The sequence below is a fragment of the Mus pahari genome, chromosome 21 (genome assembly GCF_900095145.1).
Source record: "Mus pahari chromosome 21, PAHARI_EIJ_v1.1, whole genome shotgun sequence".
In the NCBI taxonomy this organism is placed as follows: domain Eukaryota; kingdom Metazoa; phylum Chordata; class Mammalia; order Rodentia; family Muridae; genus Mus; species Mus pahari.
Window position 1 is genome coordinate 26,185,058 of NC_034610.1, and position 20,193 is coordinate 26,205,250.

General features: G+C 48.5%; 1 protein-coding gene across 2 annotated transcripts in view; it reads left to right on the forward strand.

The window, feature by feature from the left end:
- Nucleotides 1-20,193, forward strand: part of Ubash3a (ubiquitin associated and SH3 domain containing A) — a 35,149-nt gene that overhangs the window by 5,042 nt on the left and 9,914 nt on the right. For both annotated transcript variants that reach the window (XM_021221574.1, XM_021221575.1), the window contains exons 3-9: nt 874-1,060; nt 2,209-2,407; nt 5,060-5,229; nt 6,905-7,113; nt 16,083-16,209; nt 18,800-18,899; nt 19,612-19,734. In XM_021221574.1, coding sequence (XP_021077233.1) covers nt 874-1,060; nt 2,209-2,407; nt 5,060-5,229; nt 6,905-7,113; nt 16,083-16,209; nt 18,800-18,899; nt 19,612-19,734 — 1,115 coding nt within the window. The remainder of the gene's footprint in view (nt 1-873; nt 1,061-2,208; nt 2,408-5,059; nt 5,230-6,904; nt 7,114-16,082; nt 16,210-18,799; nt 18,900-19,611; nt 19,735-20,193) is intronic.

The following is a 20,193-nucleotide window of genomic DNA, read 5'->3' on the forward strand; positions in this document are numbered from 1 at the left end:
TGCCAGGCAGGTGTCTGTCACTGGGAGCTCTCCAGTGAGTGTGTGCCAGGCAGGTGTCTGTCACTGGGAGCTCTCCAGTGAGTGTGTGCCAGGCAAGTGTCTGTCACTGGGAGCTCTCCAGTGAGTGTGTGCCGAGTGAGCTGACTGCTGCTTACCTGTTGCCACACAGAGATTTTTCCCATGTGAATTCTTTTGCCTATGCTTCTTGCTCTTCTTATCTTGAAGTAGAATTATTCATTTAAGACACTGAGTGTTTTCCTCTGCAAGTGCTGGCAGATCACGCTAAGTGATGTTTGCACAGCTACAGCCTGTGGCCTCACTGTACTTTTGACACAATAGAGAACAACATTGGAGCTTTGAAATAAATGCCTATCTTAACTTGACCCATAAGAGAAATTGTGTCTCTTCCATTTTTATTTATTTTGTGATGAACTTGTGTTTGGTGCTATATGTCAATCTTTCTTGTATTTAGAATGGTTTTCTTAGCTAGGTGTGGTGGCTCACACCTACAATCCCAGCAGTGAGGATGCTGAGGCAAACAGAATCACCACCAGGCCCACCAGGTGTATAGAGAGATCTGTCTCAAGAAACAATAACACAAAGGTACCTAGAACAGCACTCTTCTGAAGGTTGGGGCCTGGGTCCCTCTGTCTTTGGCTGCAGTGTCGGACTGTAATGGGACTGATAACAGGTACGCATTGGTCTAGCCTAGAGCCAACAGCCCCACCACTGGGTGCCATCTTGAAGGGATGGCCACAGCACCGATGTATTTGTGTGAGATCAACATAGCCCTAGCTGTGGGTTGGTGTTGCTGCGGTTGCATGTCTTCAATGGGGACACCTCTGGTTGATATGACAGTGTTTTCTGTTGCAGGCTGCATGGTCACTGCAATGACCCTTCTCTGGATGACCCCATCCCTCAGGAGTATGCACTCTTCCTCTGCCCCACGGGCCCCTTGCTGGAAAAACTCCAAGAGTTCTGGAGAGAAAGCAGACGGCAGTGTGCAAAGAACAGAGCACATGAGGTCTTCCCTCACGTGACGCTCTGTGACTTTTTCACGGTGAGTCTACTCCAGAGGCCTTAAATGCTCACCCCTGCAGCTGATGGCAGTGTCCTCTGGTAACTGGGCAACAATAGAACACAACTGATTTATTTCAATCAAGACATTAGCATGAGCTATCTGCTTTGTTTTTGCTTTATTTTTCTTCCCTGGTCAACTTCAGTTCATCCTTCAGGGCCCAATTCATTTTAGAGTCTTCAGCTCCCCCAGCAGAAGAAGGTAAAATCCCAGGCTCTATGCATCTTATTGTCAATATCTCTAGGAGCACATCTGGGTGATATGAAGGTGATATGCCCCTCTAGGAAGGCAGAAATTACCCCTGGTCCTTGTCCACCCAGAGACTAGCAAAGTCCTAAACAGAGTAAGAACCCCTGTGTGATGAAGGACTGAAGGGTGCTGATTTGGCTGGACATAAACCAGGGTCTTCCCTAAGTCAGGGCCTGGCCCTCTGTGGAAAAAAAAATGGCCAAGTTAGCAGCCTCCCTAGGGAGCACTGTCAAGGAGAGAGGATGCACAGTTGTTGGACAAAGAGAAGAGTACCTGAGGCCAAAGGGGAGGACCCAGTGCCATTTCTTCTACACCTCTACTTGATGAGCTAAAGAAGGACCCACCTACTGCTGGGACATCAGGGCTAAGGGACTGACTCCACAGTGCTAAGGGAACACAAAGCATGTTGTGCAAGAAAGAAGTTTCCAGACGCTTTTTCCTCTGTGCCTGAGACTGGGAGCTCTCTGGGGTCAAAACTAAACCATTCCCTTCTGGAAGTCTGAGATGGGATCCCTCAGGGCACTGTGAGCTTCCTAGGAGTTGACTAGAGAATTCCAGAAGCTAACATATGCAAAGGGAAAAGAAAGGAGACTGACTCAGGAGGCAACAGGGGGGCAGGGACAGGGGACTTCCAACCTAGGCACGTAAAGGGGAATCATATTCCAGGGAGGCTCTTCTCCAGGATGCCGCAGAGACCTGGGCAGAAGACTTGGAGGTGGGGGTGGTGACAGCCCTTCACTCCATAACTGCAGGGGCTGGGGGGGGGGGAGTCCCAGTGTCGTGGAGAGAGACTAGTCCATAGTGATGAAGCCTTAATTCTCAACAGGTGAATGCATTCAGCAAGTCCTGAGGACACCCATTCTCTGCTTCTGTTCCCTTAGTGTGAAGACCAGAAGGTGGAGTGTTTGTATGAGGCTCTGAGGCGTGCAGGGGACAGGGTCCTGGGCTCGTTCCCCACCCTGGTTCCTCTTGTTCTCCATTCTTCCATCAGCTACCTCGGCTTCTTCATCAACGACAGCCCTGCTGACGCCATCCGGGAATTCGCCATGGCGTTTGCCACTGAGGCGTCAGTCCTGGCAGGTAGGCAACGCCAGCTGTGGGCCAACACACTGAACCCTTTGGATCCCAGCAGAGCCACATCTAAGGCCTTGATGGATCAGCTCCTGTGAGTCCTTTAATGACCATCTGCTGAGGGATAGTTTGGCTCTTGTCCCCAGATGGGTCCTATAGGTCTCACCTTAAAAGGGGGCTGGGGGGAGTTACAGGGGTATATCTCAGTTGGTAGAGTGCTTGCCAGGGCATGTGGTTCGACCCTTAGTGGTGCATACTCCAGACATGAGATCCGCACACCTGTAATCCAGAAAGGGGAGGCAGGAGGATCAGAAGTTCAAGAGCAGCCTTCACTCCGGAGCTAGTTTGAGTCCTGCCTTTATTACATAAGACCCTGTCTCAAGAAGCAGGAAGAAAAAGAGAGAGAGAGAGAGAGAGAGAGAGAGAGAGAGAGAGAGAGAGAGAGAGAGAAGAAAGAGACAAAAAAACAAAACAAAAAAAAAAAAAAAAAAGAAAGAGGAAACTTGAATCTTCCCAGTAGAAATCCCTGCCCAGCGTCCCTCTCCTAGGTTACACAGGGTCCACTCCCACCAGGAACCTCAGAATGGAACCTTGCTTAGCAGTGGGCTCTTTAAAGATTCAATTAATTAAGATGCGGTCACTCTGGAGTAAAGTGATCCTAAATCAATAACTGGTGATTGAAACCTAAATCAATAACCCTAAAACAATAATATGGCCCTGCAAAAGACACATGGGGCTAACAAGGAGGCCACTTGACCACAGAGGCAGAGATGGGCAGGATGGAGCCACAGCCAAGGGATGCCTGAGGCCACTGGGGTGGATCTGGAGGCCACCAGAGGACCCAACCCCAGAGCCTTTGGAAGGAATGTGGCCCTGCCCACATCTTGATTTTGAATTTCTGGTCTCTGCAGATCTCTGAGACAATAAATGCCTATTGTTTTACACCACCCAGTTTGGGTATTCCGTTGCAGCAGGAAGTGTCATGCCTACCCATCCTGATGGCCTGAAACTTTGCATTACGCCACTTTGAGTACTACCAGGGCCTCACTTCCTGGGGGAGCTGGCCCTGAGCTCACATCCATCTCCTGACCCTGAGCAGGCTCTTCCCACCTTTCCAGGTTAAACCTCAGCCTGACCTGAGAGGCTAGGAGTCTCTCCTGAGATGACAGCTCAAGAGTGTCCCAAGTCCTTCCCTGCCCACGCTGCCTCTCTCAGTGAAACTGAACCCGGGTACACAGAGCAATAGAGGAAAGACAAAAGCCTATTCAGAAGTCAGCATGACTTACCCCTGGGTCTCTGGGGAAGCCAGGCCAGGTCTTTTCCAGGTTGAGCTCACTCACACGGGGAGCACACCCCCCCCAACTACTAAAAAGTGTCACAAAAAGAATTTCCTACACTTACATACCTTCATGCGACCTGCACTGGCTGCTTCCCCAGCTTAGGGCTCAGAGACCTGGTAAGGGTCCAGCTGGCTGCTAAATGTCACCTAGCATCGTGGTCCCTCCTCCTTGCTTTCATTAGGGGAATAGCATGTCCTGCTTGCTTCCTGACCTGGATGAAGAGGTGGCAAGCAGCTCTTGGGCACAGTGGATCCCAGAGTCCTGGAATTAGCCATCTTTATTCTCAAGTCCTAGCTGTTGCAAAGGAAACTAAATCAGAGCATGACTCTCAGCCAAAGCCCCTGTGGTGACAAGGACAGAAAAGCCTTGAAATAGGTCCTTCCACAGCAAAGTCTGTCATTTCTACAAAGACACCAGACTGCCTCCACAGGGTCTGTCATGTTTGTGGTCCCACTGATACTAGCTCTGACTGTTCCTGAGAGACTGTCCTCTCCTGCTTACAAACCTGAAAGACTCAAAAGCCAACCTGGAGCTGAGGCGTTCTCGAGGTCAGAGGCCATCACAGAGCTCTCGAGGGCAGAGGCTATCACAGAGCACTGGGCTTCAGCATGACAGGGCTTCCCGTGAGGAAAGTCTAATGACTGTTAGGCAGGCTGCAGGTTTTATGTCCATCGTTCAAGGAGACCCTTCTTTAAGCGAGAGGCATTGACCAGGGCTGGAGACATAGCTCAGAGGGTACAGTGTTCTCCTAGCAACAGTGAAGCCCTGGGTTCAATGGCTAGCAACACATAAACCAGGGATGTTGATTCACACTGATGATCCTGGCACTTGGGAGACAGAGGCAGGAGGACCAGAAGTTCTAAGTCATCCTCAGCTACGTAACAAGTTCAAAGCCGTCTAAGACACATCAGATCCTGTCTCAAACCAAAACCAAAACCAAAGAGCACCAACTGAGAGCCTAGGCCCCAGTCATGTGTGCAGCAGAGAGGGAAGGGTACGTTTTACTGCATTTCGAGCTCGCAGCCTAAGAGCTCAGAAGACCTTGAGCTACATCTCTGTGCCTGTCCTTTATTTTTGTTTCTATGTTTTTCAAAAACTGCAAGCACCCAACCTTTCTCATAGGGAGAGCTCGATCCTTGCTTTGTCAAGAAAGTGCCAACACTAAGGAGCTGGTGCAGTAGAACAGAGGCATGACTAGGAGAGGTTTCTGCCTGTTCCAGGCAGGTAGCACCGACACTCAGGGACAGGATACCCAACATGTTATGTTCGCTTGACATTCGAGATGAGATACTCAGCATCCTGCATTTTCTTGACTCCACAGACTGTACCATCAAGCCCTGCACCAAGCAGCTGCACTTGACCTTGGCCCATAAGTTCTACCCTCACCATCAAAGGACCCTGGAGCAGCTGGCCAGATCCATCCAGCCCAGTCACACTTGCCAATGGACAGCTGCCCTGTACTCCCGAGACATGCGTTTTGTGCACTACCAGGTGAGAGAGCCTGGCCTGGATGGTGGGCTGGCCCAGCCTTTCTGACTGATTGGAAGTGAATAAATGCTCCCCTGACAGTATTCATTCCTACAATCTTCCCTGTCAAAAAGAGGGGGCTCCCCTCTGCTAGAGCCCTCTCCTTTTTTTTTTTTAAAGATTTATTTCATGTATATGAGTACACTGTAGCTGTCTTCAGACACACCAGAAGAGGGTGTCCATTACAGATGGTTATGAGCCACCATGTGGTTGCTGGGAATCAAACTCAGGACCTCTGAAAGAACAGTCAGTGCTCTTAACCACTGAGCCATCTCTCCAGCCCTAGAGCCCTCTCCTTATATGCTGTTTAGAAATAGCATCCCTTTATAGATGAGTTGGGCACATACAATCATTTCAAAAGACAATGAGAGCGCTCCCATGGTATTCAGAAAGCCTGTTGTCAAGGTGTGTTAATATATGGTCTACTTGTTAATTTATAATCTGTAATGGTTTTGGTGGGCTTCATGCCAAGGTTTCCTTTCCTAAGAGCTGTGTGGTTGAGGAAGAAAGTATGTCCCACAGGGAATAAGTATGAAGGAGTCACAGCAGTCCCTGTCATAAGGGAAACTGTAAATAGCTTCACACCAAGGGAGGTAGATATATATGTTTGGTCACACTGTAAGGTCTTTCCTATAAGAGAAACAGGTATCAGGAGAAATGATAGGTAGATAGATTGGTAGGTGGGTAGGTGAATGGATGGATGAATAGATAAAATGAGTAGATTAATGGATGGAGAGATGAATGAATGGTGGGTGGATGGGTGGATGGATAAGTGGATAGGTGGATAGATAAATGGGTGGAGGAGTGCATGGGTAGATAGATAAATGTCTTAATGGATGTATTGATAAATGAATGAGAGGGAATGGATAGATGAGTAGACGGACAGATGAATGAATGAGTGGATAGGTAGATGGGATGGTGGACAGATGAGTAAATGAATAGATAGGTAACCAGATAGATGAATGAATTAGAAAACGGGTAGGTAAATGGATGAATAATTAGATGGATGGGTGGATGGATGGATGGATAGATACATAGATAGATAGCTGCACAGGATACATATATACATACATGCACAGATACAAAGATAGATAGATAGATAGATACATAGATAGATACATAGATGCATAGATGCATAGATGCATAGATACATAGATACATAGATACATAGATAGATACATAGATGCATAGATGCATAGATACATAGATACATAGATAGATACATAGATGGATACATAGATACACAGATAGGTAGGTAGGTAAGTAGGTAGGTAGATACATACATACATACATAGATGGGAAAATGAGTGCTTGAGTGGATGGATGGAGGAATGCATGGGTAGATGGTGGTAGGCAGGCAAATGAATGTAGACGTGGGTTGGTGAGTGAGTGGGTGGATGGATGGGTAGAAGGAAGAAGATGGACATTAAACTTTCTAAGTCCACCCTAAGATTTCTAAGCTGTGGCATTTGGCTATGTTCCACACTGCATATCATTAGGCAAAGGCATTAAGGGACCTTGTAGACATTAGACACATCAGAGGAGACAGAAGCTGAGACAGACTGGTATCTGGCCTCCTGGGGCTTTTGCTTCGCAGTCAAATCCTTGCTAAGACATGGGTCTCTTGCCTCCTCTCTAGACCCTGAAGGCGCTGTTCCAGTACAAACCCCAGAATGCAGACGAGCTAATGCTCAGTGCTGGTGACTACATCTTCGTGGACCCCACTCAGCAAGAAGAGGCCAGCGAGGGCTGGGCCATTGGGATCTCACATCGGACTGGCTGCCGGGGCTTCTTGCCAGAGAACTACACAGAGCGAGCCAATGAGGCTGACACCTGGGTTAAGCACAGGTGAGAACCACCCTCTCCCTGTCTGTCACCACCTGAAAGAGTGGGCATGGTGCTTCCCAACTCTGTCATTAGAGAGACTTGCAGTCCCTACCCTGGCCACATTACCTCCCTGTCCCCCTCTCCCCCAATGTGCATGGCAAACATCTGATCTATTCGTTGTTTCTGCTGATAACCCTCGGGAAATCAGATTGCTTCAAATTACTTGTCTGAGATAATAACGCTCAAATACTGTGAAATACTTCCATCTCATGAACATCACAGAGTGCACACAGGAGTTCAGAACTGGCACTTGTAGCTTTCTAAGGAGGGTTAGCAATTTCCTATTGTTCTGTAACAAAATGACACAAATTTAACTGAATGATCCTATAAGGCTGTGATCCTGGTATGGCTGGCACTGGGTTCTCCTCTGATGCTTAGGGTCCTCCCCTAAGCTTATGTGGTTGTTGGTAAAATGTATTTCCTGGAAGCTGGCCTGTGCCTGGTGGTTTGTCTCTTCCAGCTCATTTGGCGGATCTCTTTATTTTAGTATCTAGCACCATCTGGGCCAAGGGTATTCAAACTTTTCAGAACCAAGGTGTTAGTTTCTTAAATGTATTGGTTCCTCCCCTCAACGTACCTGTCTCCTCTCCCATTTTACTATAAGCGAAAAGGAGAAACTTGGTGATGCTTGGATATTGCACATAGAGATTGACATGTTTGTAAAAAGATAAAGAGATACAGAATATGTTCTATGGGGGTGTGGTGAGGTGTGGGGAAAAGGGGTGTTTCAGCAGGCACATGCCAAGGCATCCCATCCTCCTGAGGGTTCAGTCACATGACAGTATAGTATAGAATAGAGTTTATTCGGGGCACGGAGAGGGGAATTAAGGGGGTAGTAGAGGCAGAGAAAGGCAGAGAGAGTAGAGAAGTAGAGGCCGGCCATGGCCATGAGCACGTGGAGAGAGGGAGAAGGAAGAGCCCAAGAGGGCAAGAGAGAAGCAAGAGGGAAGCAGGAGTAAGAGAAGGAGGAGGGGACAAGCAGCCCCTTTTATAGTGGCCCAGGCCTACCTGGCTGTTGCCAGGTAACCGTGGGGCAGAGCTTAGACAGAAAGCTAACAGGGATAGCCAGAGCTACTTAGCCAATTCCATTCTTTATCGGTTCTGTTTCCCATGAACAATGTTGCTAAGCATTTTGCTGCAATGTGGGGACCTTTCCCCAGCTTCCGTACCTGTGTCTTGATCCTATGGCCATCCTCCAGCCCACAATCTATATGTGCTCTGCTGGGAATAACCATGACTGGTTTTATTCTCTGTGTGTCTGTGTGTGTGTTTGCACTTGCATAAACATTTTTTGTGTTTGTGCTATACATATTTGCCGGACAAATCTCCTAGCCTCTGTGTATTCAGGGAGGTTCCCACCCACCCACCCACCCACCCCCCGCATCTCTTTGTATCACAAGGCAAAGCTATGGAAACCATACTGTTTAATTTATGTACCTACCGGAAGCCAGTCAGTGTGGTAAAAGTTTCAGTAGCTAAAACTTCTGTTTTGAATAAATTAAGAAGCAAGGTATTTTGAATATTTAAAGCAAATGATTGATTTGGGCCATTTAGTGACTGACAGGATTTCATGGGGAAAGGGACTTTACAAGCAATTATTATTTTTATTAAATGGAGGGCTTCCTGTAAGTACTTATGTAGGGAGACCAATCGGGTGACCTCTGGGCTACTGGTTCTTCCTGTTAAAATTAAGCTTATACCTGGGTTTGCACGACAGGCCAGGAACAGCATCTGTGCCCTTGGACTGTGCCACCATGCAGTGACAACAAAGTAGATCCCCCACCACCCCTCCCAAGGCTGCCCTGGGACTCGCTATGTTGCTATATAGCCAAGGATGACCTTTCGAACTTCAAATCCTTCTGCCTCCATCTCCAGAGTACTGGTATCACTGACATGCACCGTCATGTGGGTTTCCTGTATGCTAAGCAGCAGAGCTAAGCATGGATTCTTATATGCACTTATGAATCTGTCATGTATGCATACTAACTTAAAATAACTTTTAAACTTCATGGACTCGGCCAACTCCGCAGCGGGGCCATCCCACATCATTTTAGCTTCACATGCTAATTCATAAAAGCTGAGGAGCACACCTACAAACTCAGGAAAGAAAACTCAGCCTGGATTCCAGGGCTTTCATATCAGGTGTCTCCTCGTGACCCACTAACTCACAACAAGGACCTGTACAGAGAGCTGCACACACCCTCCGGTGAAAGCTGAGCCCCCAGCTTGGGAGGTGAAGGGCTGAACAACGTCACAAAATCAAGGAAGCTTTGGTTTCCTGCAGAATCTACATGGTCAGTTAGCTGCTCTAAAACAAAACAAAACAAAAAACAAAAAAACAAAAAACAAAAACAAAACAAAACAAAAAACCCTGAACGTAGTACAGGACTGGCATCAAACTCCAGGGGCCTGGGGAGGAGGGGGCCTAATAGCCCCTCCTCCTTGTCTCCCACCAAGGGCAGAGGACCTCACTGTGACAGAGAAGCCAAGGGGCAAGCCTGGACTCTGCGGCTGCTCCAGATCTTCTGCAGTAAGCTCTGGCTAGCAACAGTCCCACTTCCTGCCAATATGTCACCTGCTCCTGTACAAGTGCCCCACCTTGTGACCCTGACCTTCCTGGGAGACCAGTTTCTCCTAAGAACCATTGTACATTCGTAAAAGTTGCAAGAAAAAGGAAGTTCTGGCTGAATGCTGGGTGTATCTGATGAGCTCCCACTCCCCCGACCCCAACCCGACACCCCATTACACACACACACACACACACACACACACACACACACATACCAGAATCACTCCCTCACAGGATAACTACAAGCATTGCCTGCAACCCCAGGCTAACCGTGGTGTGTCTATAGGCTGGGAACCGGCACCCCAGGCTAACCGTGGTGTAACTATAGGCTGGGAACCGGCACCCCAGGCTAACCGTGGTGTGATTATAGGCTGGGAACTGGCACCCCAGGCTAACCATAGTATGACTATAGGCTGGGAACCGGCAGTAGGCTGTCTATGACTTTTAAAGCTGCTAAATATTCTTCTAAACATTTAAGGAGGTTTTAAATTGGGGCACAGTGGCACCCAGACTTAATTCCAGTACTTAGGAGACAAAGGACCTCCATGAGGTCCAAAGTGGCCAGTGCTACACAATGACACTCTGCCTTAAGGGAAGTCCTGGCCAATCTGAATGTGTCGTGAAAGTGTTAAACAGTGGGGAATGTAGACAGACACCTATGTGCACAGAGAGTTGGCCTGTGGCCAGACTGTACGTTGTATATACATTCCATATGTAACTCCCGAGGGCACAGGACTCACACAGGGTGTGCTTGATACAAACAGCAAGAAGCACCCAGAGAGATCTGCAAACCACATGGGAAGAGGCCCCTTCCTGCTCTTCCTCCCCAGCCCTGACGGTGGCTGCCACGGGAACACATTGTACTTCACAGACAACCCCACCAGCACCAGTGTAAACTCTCTAGCAGGTGGCTGCAGGGCTCTAAGGACCCTATGGTCCCAATCCAACACCACCCACTTGTTCCTTGCAAACCACGTATGACTGGAAGGTAGCTGTGGGGGAGGGGCCACCACGACCTCAGTTTCAGGCATCTTCACAGAAGACGTACACAGCCCGGTTGCAGATCAGAGGCAGGAGCTGAGAATCAGAGCCCAACAGAAGCTGAAGCTGTCTTCCAACCGCATGAAGACCTCCCGCCACAGAGCTAGTCAAATCCCGCAAAGCGAGCTGGTGGGTTGAGGCATGGCAAGGGTACGTCGTCATTGCAGGATGAGCTGTGTCCCTCCAAAAACTCATATGCTGGAGCCCTGATGAACATTTATTTTAGAGAAAGACCTTTCAATCAAAGTGTCCCTTATCCAATCTTACTTTGATCAGGGTCACTGAGGACACGGGGGGAAGACACTAGCTTCGCATCAGGCCTAGGACAGAGTCCCCGAGATGAACCACAAGTTTCTGTATTGCCTCGATCTTGGACCTCCAATCTTGGACCTCCGACTCTCCGGGGCAGAGAGACAGTGAAACCTGTTCTGTCATTGAAGCTGTGTTACAGTAAGCCCAGGATAGACACTAACACAGCGACTTTGTCTTTGAATGCCACACACTGAGGTGAGCCCCCTTCTAGGAACAGAGGCGAATGGAAACTTCATCCACTGGTGTCTATGGTACCAGTTAACTGCTAAGTGACATGCTTCCCTCTGTCCCTTCGCCACCCATGTGCTCGCCAACCTCCTGCTTGCATTTTTAGTTGAATGACTAGCAGACAAACTCAACTTCCTCTCTGACTGTAAAGTTCACAGATGTCACTCGGAGATAACAGTGGTTTTACTGTCTGGGCAGTGGGCCCCACGATACACATGTACCCCCCCCCCCCACACACACACACACCCCCCCCCCCGCTTTGCCTTCAGGAAGACGAGAGCAGCCTACACATCCTGTGTGAGGATGCTTCAGCTCTATCTGCTCTGTATGACACAGTCATGGAAAGTGGCTGTCAGTGGCTCCAGTGTATGTCACAATTCAGCTCCGGGATCCACTGACACCAGCATTCTATCCCACTGGCATCTGTAACGTAAGAATGCATGAAGTCCACGTCTTGTTGGTGGGCGCCTTTAATGGCCGAGCCATCTCTCCATCCCAGTTCCACATGGAGGAGCTCATAAGAGGTTACGAATCGAGACAAGACACGTCACAATGACAGGAACGGAGGGCCATAACTTATGGGTAATCAAAAAATACTCGAGACCAGAGAAACAGCTCTGCAATTAAAAGCGCTGACTGTTCTTTTAAAGGACTCAGGTTCAATTCCCAGCACCCACAGTGTGGCTCACAATCATCTGGAAGTCCAGTCCCAAGGGATCTGATGCCCTCTTCTGGCTTCAATGGCTACCAGCCATACCCGCGACGCACAGACATACATGTAGGCAAAGCTCCCATATATGTAAAATCAAATATTTAAACACATGAACAACATCAAAATGCCACAAAGGTCACGGATGGCCCAGAGCATGGTCACAGGTGTCAGGCAGACAGCTGCTGCTGAGAGACTCAGAGCAAGTGAAGCCGAGTGGCTCTAGACAGTCTCGGGCTGGAATCGTGGGGAGCTGTTGCCTGTAAGAAAGGGGCTGAGTAAATAAAAATACACCTCATGGGTGGCTGAGGAGAGTGGGTCAGAGAAGACTGTCAACTTCAGAGTCACTTCTGGTTTTACAGTACTACAGACAAAATCCTGGTGGGATCATTTCTCTGAATGTCACTGGGTAAATGAAGCATTTACCTAGAAGAGACATCAAGAGAGAAAAGTTGGGAAGACATCGGGGTCAAAGTAATGAGAGGAGGTATTGACATGCAGTTTAACTAGTGGAGGGCTCGCCCAGTGCATACAAGGCCCTGGGTTTCATCTACATCATCCCCTAAACCCTGATGTGATGATTCACACCTGTAATCCCACAGTCTTTGCCTACATAACTTAAGGCCAACCTGGGAAACCTCAGATCCTGTCTCAAAAAAAAATTTTAAGAAGATATCGATGGGGCTGGAGAGATGGCTCCGTGGTTAAGAACACTGACTGCTCTTCTAGAGGTCCTGAGCTCAATTCCCAGCAACCACATGGTGGCTCACAACCATCTGTAATGGGATCTGAAGCCCTCTTCTGTTGTATCTGAAATATAAAATCAATCTTTAAAAAAAGAAGAAGATACTAATGGTATAATACATCAAAAATCAAGATAGGGTTTTGGTTCAGAGGCTATAAAAGGTATAAGGTAACAAGGAGACTTACCTGGCATCCTGAGAAATTCATGTCTGAGAACCCCACAGAAGCTGGGGGAGAAGGGTGAATGACATCCATGTTAATTTGTTCCCCCATACACTTGTTTACCCAAGTCAGTGCCTGGCTGAGACAAGAAATAAACAGAAAGAATGTATCTTTAGTCAAACATGCCTCCAACTTTGGTGATGGGAGAGCTGTGGTGGAGCCAAAGCCAGAAGGTCTCTCAGAACGCTTGGTAGGCCCATCTTTAATGGTGACCGGTCACCGCTTGGCATTCATGACCTCCGTACATTTAGAATAACCAGGGAGGGCACCACAGGGCAGAACAAGGCAAGGCCTGAGTTGCATCTGTCCCTGTGAGGGGAGCCTGTCTGAGCATCGCCTTTGAAAATGGGAGTGAGCCGGGTGTGGTGGCACACGCCTTTAGTCCCAGCACTCGGGAGACAGAGGCAGGCGGATTTCTGAGTTTGAGGCCAGCCTGGTCTACAAAGTGAGTTCCAGGACAGCCAGGGCTACACAGAGAAACCCTGTCTCANCAGGCGGATTTCTGAGTTTGAGGCCAGCCTGGTCTACAAAGTGAGTTCCAGGACAGCCAGGGCTACACAGAGAAACCCTGTCTCAAAAAAACAAAAAACAAAACAACAACAAAAAAAAAAACAGAAGAAAGAAAGAAAGAAAGAAAGAAAGAAAGAAAGAAAGAAAGAAAGAAAGAAAGAAAGAAAAAGAAAAAGAAAAGAAAAAAGAAAGAAAGAAAGAAAATGGAAGTGACTCTGATCCCACGTGGCCCCAAGCCAAACATTCACCCAAACCAGCTCAGTGGTACCGTGTGTGTCACTAGAGGAGATCCAGGTTTACAGTGGCCAAGACAAATCTCACAGCCTCCGCATCTCACAGCCTCCGCATCTCATTCAAGAGCAATGTCCTGTGGGTCAGCTGCAAAGCAGGGAGTTGAGCTCGCATCTGTGTCCGTGGTAAAGCACTGGTCTAATGTGCGAGGCCCAAGTATGATCCATAAGACTGTAGAGAAAGGATGTGGGGAGAGGAGGGGAAGGGAGAGAAGCCTGGTGGGGAATTCTCCCCAACACCCCGGCGAGGTTCCCACTCTGTGAACAGGCAGAGTCTGGCTTTCTGTTCACACCGTCACCATGTCTGAGTGCTCCTTACACCTGCTCAAAGCACAAACCTCAGGTGAGCCTGCAGCATCTTGGCTCTGCATCCACAGAAGCTCCTCTGTTCTACCCCGGCCTCTTTTCCCTTGGTTCATTCCACTCCAGCTACGCAGGCCTCTGCTGCCCACGCACGCACGCACGCACGCACGCATGCACGCACCCCCCCACACACACATGTTCTGCTAACCCTCAAGAGAGTTCAGCCACCCATGCACGCACCCATGCACGAATGCACACACACACACACACACACACACACACACAGACCGAGTGCCTGCCTCCTCCGCTCACTCCTCCATCCCCACCTCCATCCCCATCCACCCACAGGCTGTGTCAATCACAGCCTTGAGGAATTTGGGAGAGCTGCTTCCATCCCCAGATAGCCAGAAGCCTACTCAACCAGGCCACCACCCCTGCATTATTGCAGCCCATAATTCTCTACCTTTTGAAACCCAGCTATGCAATCTGCTCCCCCCACCCCCCAAAAAAATAGTGGATCGGAGTCTACATATGGGTGGATGCAAAACTTAAGTTGTTGAATTCAGCGGCTGACAAAACTATGGCCACCTTTTCATTTTCAGTGGATAGTAACCGTTTCCCATGTTTCCAATAATGACTCAAAGTGTTCCTTGTCCGTAAAGGAATTGGGAAATAACATTGCTAGATCAACAGATTCTCGGACACAGCAAAGCTTCTCGGATATAGCAAAGGTTCTCGGACATAGACGGTGGCAGGCAGAGATTCTCATGGAACACAACCCAGAAGAGCCCAGCGCATCTGTCCAGCGTGTCTGACCAGGAACCACATGAGGAGCTGTCGCTGGGGCTGGCCACTACTTTTTAAACAGTTTACCAAAACTTCTTGTATGAAATGGCTGGGGAAATCACTCATTTTCTGCTCTGAGGAGGAGTCACGTGCTCTGTCTTGGTCATTCACCCTCCTCTCTCACCACCTGCCTAGTCCTCCCAAACAGGAAGGAAGTCTGTAAGCACCAACCCCTCCTGTTTCATATCTTGGGGTTTGCTTTGCAGTTTGCTTTGGCTCTTCCCCCAACCCGTGTGTCCCCAGAGATCCTGACTGTTCACCACCCGGCACTTGAAATAATGTAGTTCCCTGGTTACCTGCACGTGCTCAGGGGCCGTCAGTACCCACTACCCACAGAATGCATCTCTAGCTCTTGAGGTGTCTGGCCACTATTACAATATCCTGACGACTTCCAGCGGAACACCTCTGACTAGAGTAGATGGTGAATCAGCGGATGGTGTGTGAAAGAAACAGATTTGATATTCACTAAAGGTACAGAACCAGTAAGATATAGGGATGTAGGGGGTGAGATGGGGAGGGGATCTGTTGATGTTTGTGACTGACAGATCCAAAGCCTGAAGGTCAGCCCAGCAGGTGGGCCCAGGAAAGATCTAGGGCTATAGCTTGAGTCTGAAGGTAGCCTGGAGACAGATTCCATTCTTGCTCCATGGAGACCTCCATCTATCCTGCCTTAAGACTCTCACCTGACCCTGCATGCATGGGATCATCTATTTTATTCAAGGTCTGCTGGTCTTGCTGCTAATCTCATCTTAAAGGTACCTTCCTAGCAATGCTGAAAACATCAGAACTTGCCAGAGACACACATCTGCAGTCCCAGCGACTTGGAAGGCTGAGGTGGGAAGCTGTCTTGAGCCTTGAGTTCATGGCCAGCCTGAGTGACAGGAAAAAACTGCCATCCCTAAAATAAAGTCACATTTGAAGAACACCTGGCCACAGCGTCGAGGCAGGTCTGGCTTTATTGTGATGCTACAGCCACGAGCCAATCACAGGCCTCCTGAGCCGTGCTCTGGGCGCTCTGCAGCATGGTGTTAGTTTGTGGCCTTGATCCTTCTTACTGCGGAGGTTGAGGCAGGCATTCCCAGGAACATACATGACCAGAAACCATGATGATGACATGTCATGCCTCTGTTCACAGTTTCTTCTTCCTCCCCCACAGGACGTATACGTTCAATCTAGCCATGGACCTGAATTCTAGGAAGGACTCTGAAGCCAGTAGCAGGGGAAATGGGGAATCCCACACTCCGTCAACATCAAGGAGTGTTAGCAGCATGCAAGCTTTGCAGGTAACAGGACCCTCGTGTTGTTGTTGTTGTTGTTGTTGTTTGGTTGTTTTGTTAGTAAACCACGCTTGCTGGTTTAACACCATGGTAGACTTGGCTGCTAGGGTATGGCTTTTCTCCCAAGTGAAAATATTGTAGTAACTACTTAATCTCAAATGGGAGTTTCTACCCCACCTTTGATCACTTAGTTCCCAGGTAAAAGACACAAAACGTTTATATTTATACTAAGCCTTAATCAGCACAAGAGCTTGTCAAGTATCTACCTCTACGCTATCATGTCTACTTCCCTGCCAATAACCCTGAGTTAAGGCCTGCTATGGTCCATCTGGGCTGCTCTTAACTTTAGTTGGCCAGCCCTCACGGCCATCTTTTCAAGACTTACCTACCCCATGGTGTCTTCTCCTCTCGCCACCTCCTTCTCCCTCCTGGTGGTCTCCTCAGACTCCAGGTCTAGAAACTGAAACCCCACTTAACTCTCTTCTGCCCAGCTATGAAATGTCAGCATCCTTATTCAACTAATAGTTTTTGATGAAGGAGCAAGGTCACATAGCATTACTTGATGTACGTGAGGATTCTCTGGTCCCTAAGAGCAATCAGACCTTGGGGGCCAGTGTCTAGCATTACAATACATAGTCACAGACCAAACCTCACCATGAGGATGCCCTGGCCCCCAGAGGAGCCCCTCCTGAAGGTTTATACATTACTGCTAAGGACCCTGGGGCTACTCCCCAAACACAAGCCTCCCAAGGACACAGTGGGCACATGCCCTGTGACTGTGAAGCACCAATGACAGCCTAGAAAGGAAGTACTGTTCCAGAGAGCTGCTGTCCCCACCATACACACACACACACACACACACACACACACACACACACACATTGACCTGAGGCTGCTGGACAGTGTCAGGCAAAAAGTTAAAACAAAATAAAATACAGCCTCTATACCTCTAGATCATGGGTTACTTTCCCCCACTGATTTAATCAACCATAGGTAGAAAATATTATAGAAGACTATCTTGCCTTAATCAGCTTCCCAGTATTGCAACAAAATACCTAAAATGACCAGCTTTCAAAAAAAAAAAAGAAGAAGAATGGCTTGTTTTGTGTTTGTCATGGTCTTAAAGTGTTCAGTGCATCGTCATTTGATGGGTTGCTTGGGGCTTGTTGTGATGCCATTTACTACAGTACAAGCAGGCAGTAGAGGGGAGTCAGTTACCTGATAGAAGCCAGAAAGCAAAAAGAGGAAGGTGCTGGGTCCCAAGAGCCCTTCAAAGTCACAAGTCCAGTGACCTAACTTCTTCCCACCAGGCTCGCCTCCAAAAGATCCCACTCTTAGCAGTACCGTGGACTGCAACCAAACCTTCCCCACCCAAGCCTTTAAATAACATTCAAGATTCGAACTGGCTGTGGTAACACATATCTGTAATCCCAGCACTTGGGAGGCAAAATCAGGAAGATAGCTGTGAGTCTGAGACCAACCTGGGGTACATAGAAAGTTCTGGGACAGCCTGGGCTATACTGTCAGACCATGTTTTGAATAATGAAAACAAGAAAGAAAGAAAGAAGGAAGGCAGGTAGGCAGGCAGGCAGGCAATAGCTGTGCCAGTATTGAATGCATACAGACTTTGTCTGCCACTGTTCTCTAAGCAATATGACATAATTCCTGTTCACCTAGCATTAAGTGGCATTAGGTGTTTCTGTTGCCTGGAGATGAGTTAGATTCCACAGGGGATGTGTTTACCTTCAGTAAACACATCCCATTATTTTATAGAAGGGACTTGTGCATCTGTGAACTTCAGTGCCTGCAGGGGTCCTTGGCCCACCTCAGGTGCACTGAGGGATGACTGTCCTACTCGCTAAGAGCACTTGGGCAAGCAGACATTGGCCAGCTATAGGAAGGCAGTGAGGAAGAAGGTGGGGGAGGAAGAAGGAGCATCTTACCTGAGTGTTCAGAGGCAAGACACTCACCTGGGCACTGTGAGGAAGCTGCCTCAGGGTGGACTCAAGCATGGCTTGTCCTGGAGGGCTCCTCAGAGGAGGAAGAGTAGGCGTAAATGAGTAAACTATAGATCGATTGATATATGAGAGAAAGAAACAGAGAGAAGAGAAAGGAAGGAAGGAGGAGGGGGTGGAGGGAAGAAGAGAGATGGTTAATAGATTAGATAGATAGATAGACAGACAGACAGATAGATAGATAGACAGACAGACAGATAGACGTAGGGAACCAAATATTCAAATACCTAAGCCTATAGAGGATACTTCTCATTACAGCCACCATAGATTAACAGGTGATAGATGATAATGATAGAAGGAAAGAGACAGACAGACAGACAGACAGACAGACACTTGGAAGAGACAAAACAGTTGAAAAGTGTCTGTGATGGGTTCAATCCTCTTTCCATCTCTTTTATGAAGTCACAGAGCCCAGAAAATGAAACGTAGGGAGAAATGAAAGCAATCTCCCAGCCTCACACTGGTAGCCTGACCAATCACAGTTGCTGAGGAGCTTGGGAGAGGCTCCGACAAATCAGGCAATGGCTGGTGGATACTGCAGAGTCTGCTTAATAAGTCATGTCTCATTGCTCCCTCCCCAGGCTACCATCTCGAGGAGAGGCGTTCTGGTCGTACGTCATGGCGAGAGAGTGGACCAGGTCTTTGGGAAGTCTTGGCTACAGCAGTGTACCACTGCTGATGGTAGGTGGAGTCCAGATGACTCTAGACAGATTAGCTCTCTGTCCTTGAGGGACCCTAGACCATGGCATAGCACCTGCTGGGAGATGCCAGTGCCCTCAGGCTTTGGGGCCGCTAATGTGGATAAGGGAAACCACCCACATACACACTGGCCACATGTCTAAACCAGGCCCTTGGCATCAGGTCAGTGATTGGTGACAATTCTGGTTTCCCTTTTTCTCTGAGAGAGGTTAAACCACTCGTTTATGGTCACATAGCTAAGGCTCAGGATTTCTAACAGATTAACAGGTCTTAGAGATCAACGTCAAAAGGACTGAAGAGTTCCCATGGTTGGGCATCTCCAGCCAGTGTGTACTGCCCCACCGGCAGCAACACATAAGGCAGGCTTCACACTACAGCCGGTTAACTGATAACTACTCAGAAGCTAATCCCGGGGATGCAGCTTTCTCTCCCCTGTGAGTGAGAAAAGTTAAAAGGAAAAAGTGGGCTCCCAGTCCCTGGGGTGCAAACCTAAGCATCCTGCAATTGAGAACATGTTACAGGCCTGCAATATTTGTTCTCTGAAGCCCACATTGTAAGAACACGTCACAAAGGACAGCATTGGCAAGCACTCAGACGATAGCCTTCCCTGTAGCGAGGTTCGTCTGGTGGTCTTGGGTAACGAGTGGAATCTGTCTCCGTGACCTCAGATGTGTGCTACTTGTTTCTGCCTCAGGAAAATACTACAGGCCAGACCTGAACTTCCCCCGTAGCCTGCCAAGGAGGAGCAACGGCATCAAAGACTTTGAAAACGATCCACCGCTATCATCCTGTGGAATTTTCCAGGCCAGACTTGCTGGTATGTTTAAGAGTATTCCCACAGGAGAGTAAAAGGAACAATAATGACTACATTGTATCCACTGAGCCTGGGCCTTGCATTCTCTTCCCTACTCTGCCCTACCAGGAAATGGATATTGTCTTAGTTACCTTTCTATGGCTGTGAAGAAACGCCAGGACCAAGGCAACTTATAAAAGGAAGCATTTAATTGGGGACTTGCTTGCAGTTCCCAGGGCGAGTCCATGATCATCATGGCAGGTAACATGCTGGCAGGCAGACAGGCAGGCATGGTGGTGGGACAGCAGCTGAGAGCTTACCTCCTGATCCATAGGTGGGAGGCTGAGGGATACTGGGCCTGGCCTGAGCTTTTGAAACCTCAAAGCCCATCCCCAGTGACATACCTCCTCCAACAAGGCCACACCTCCTCCAACAAGGCCACACCTCCTCCAACAAGGCCACACCTCCTCCAACAAGGCCACA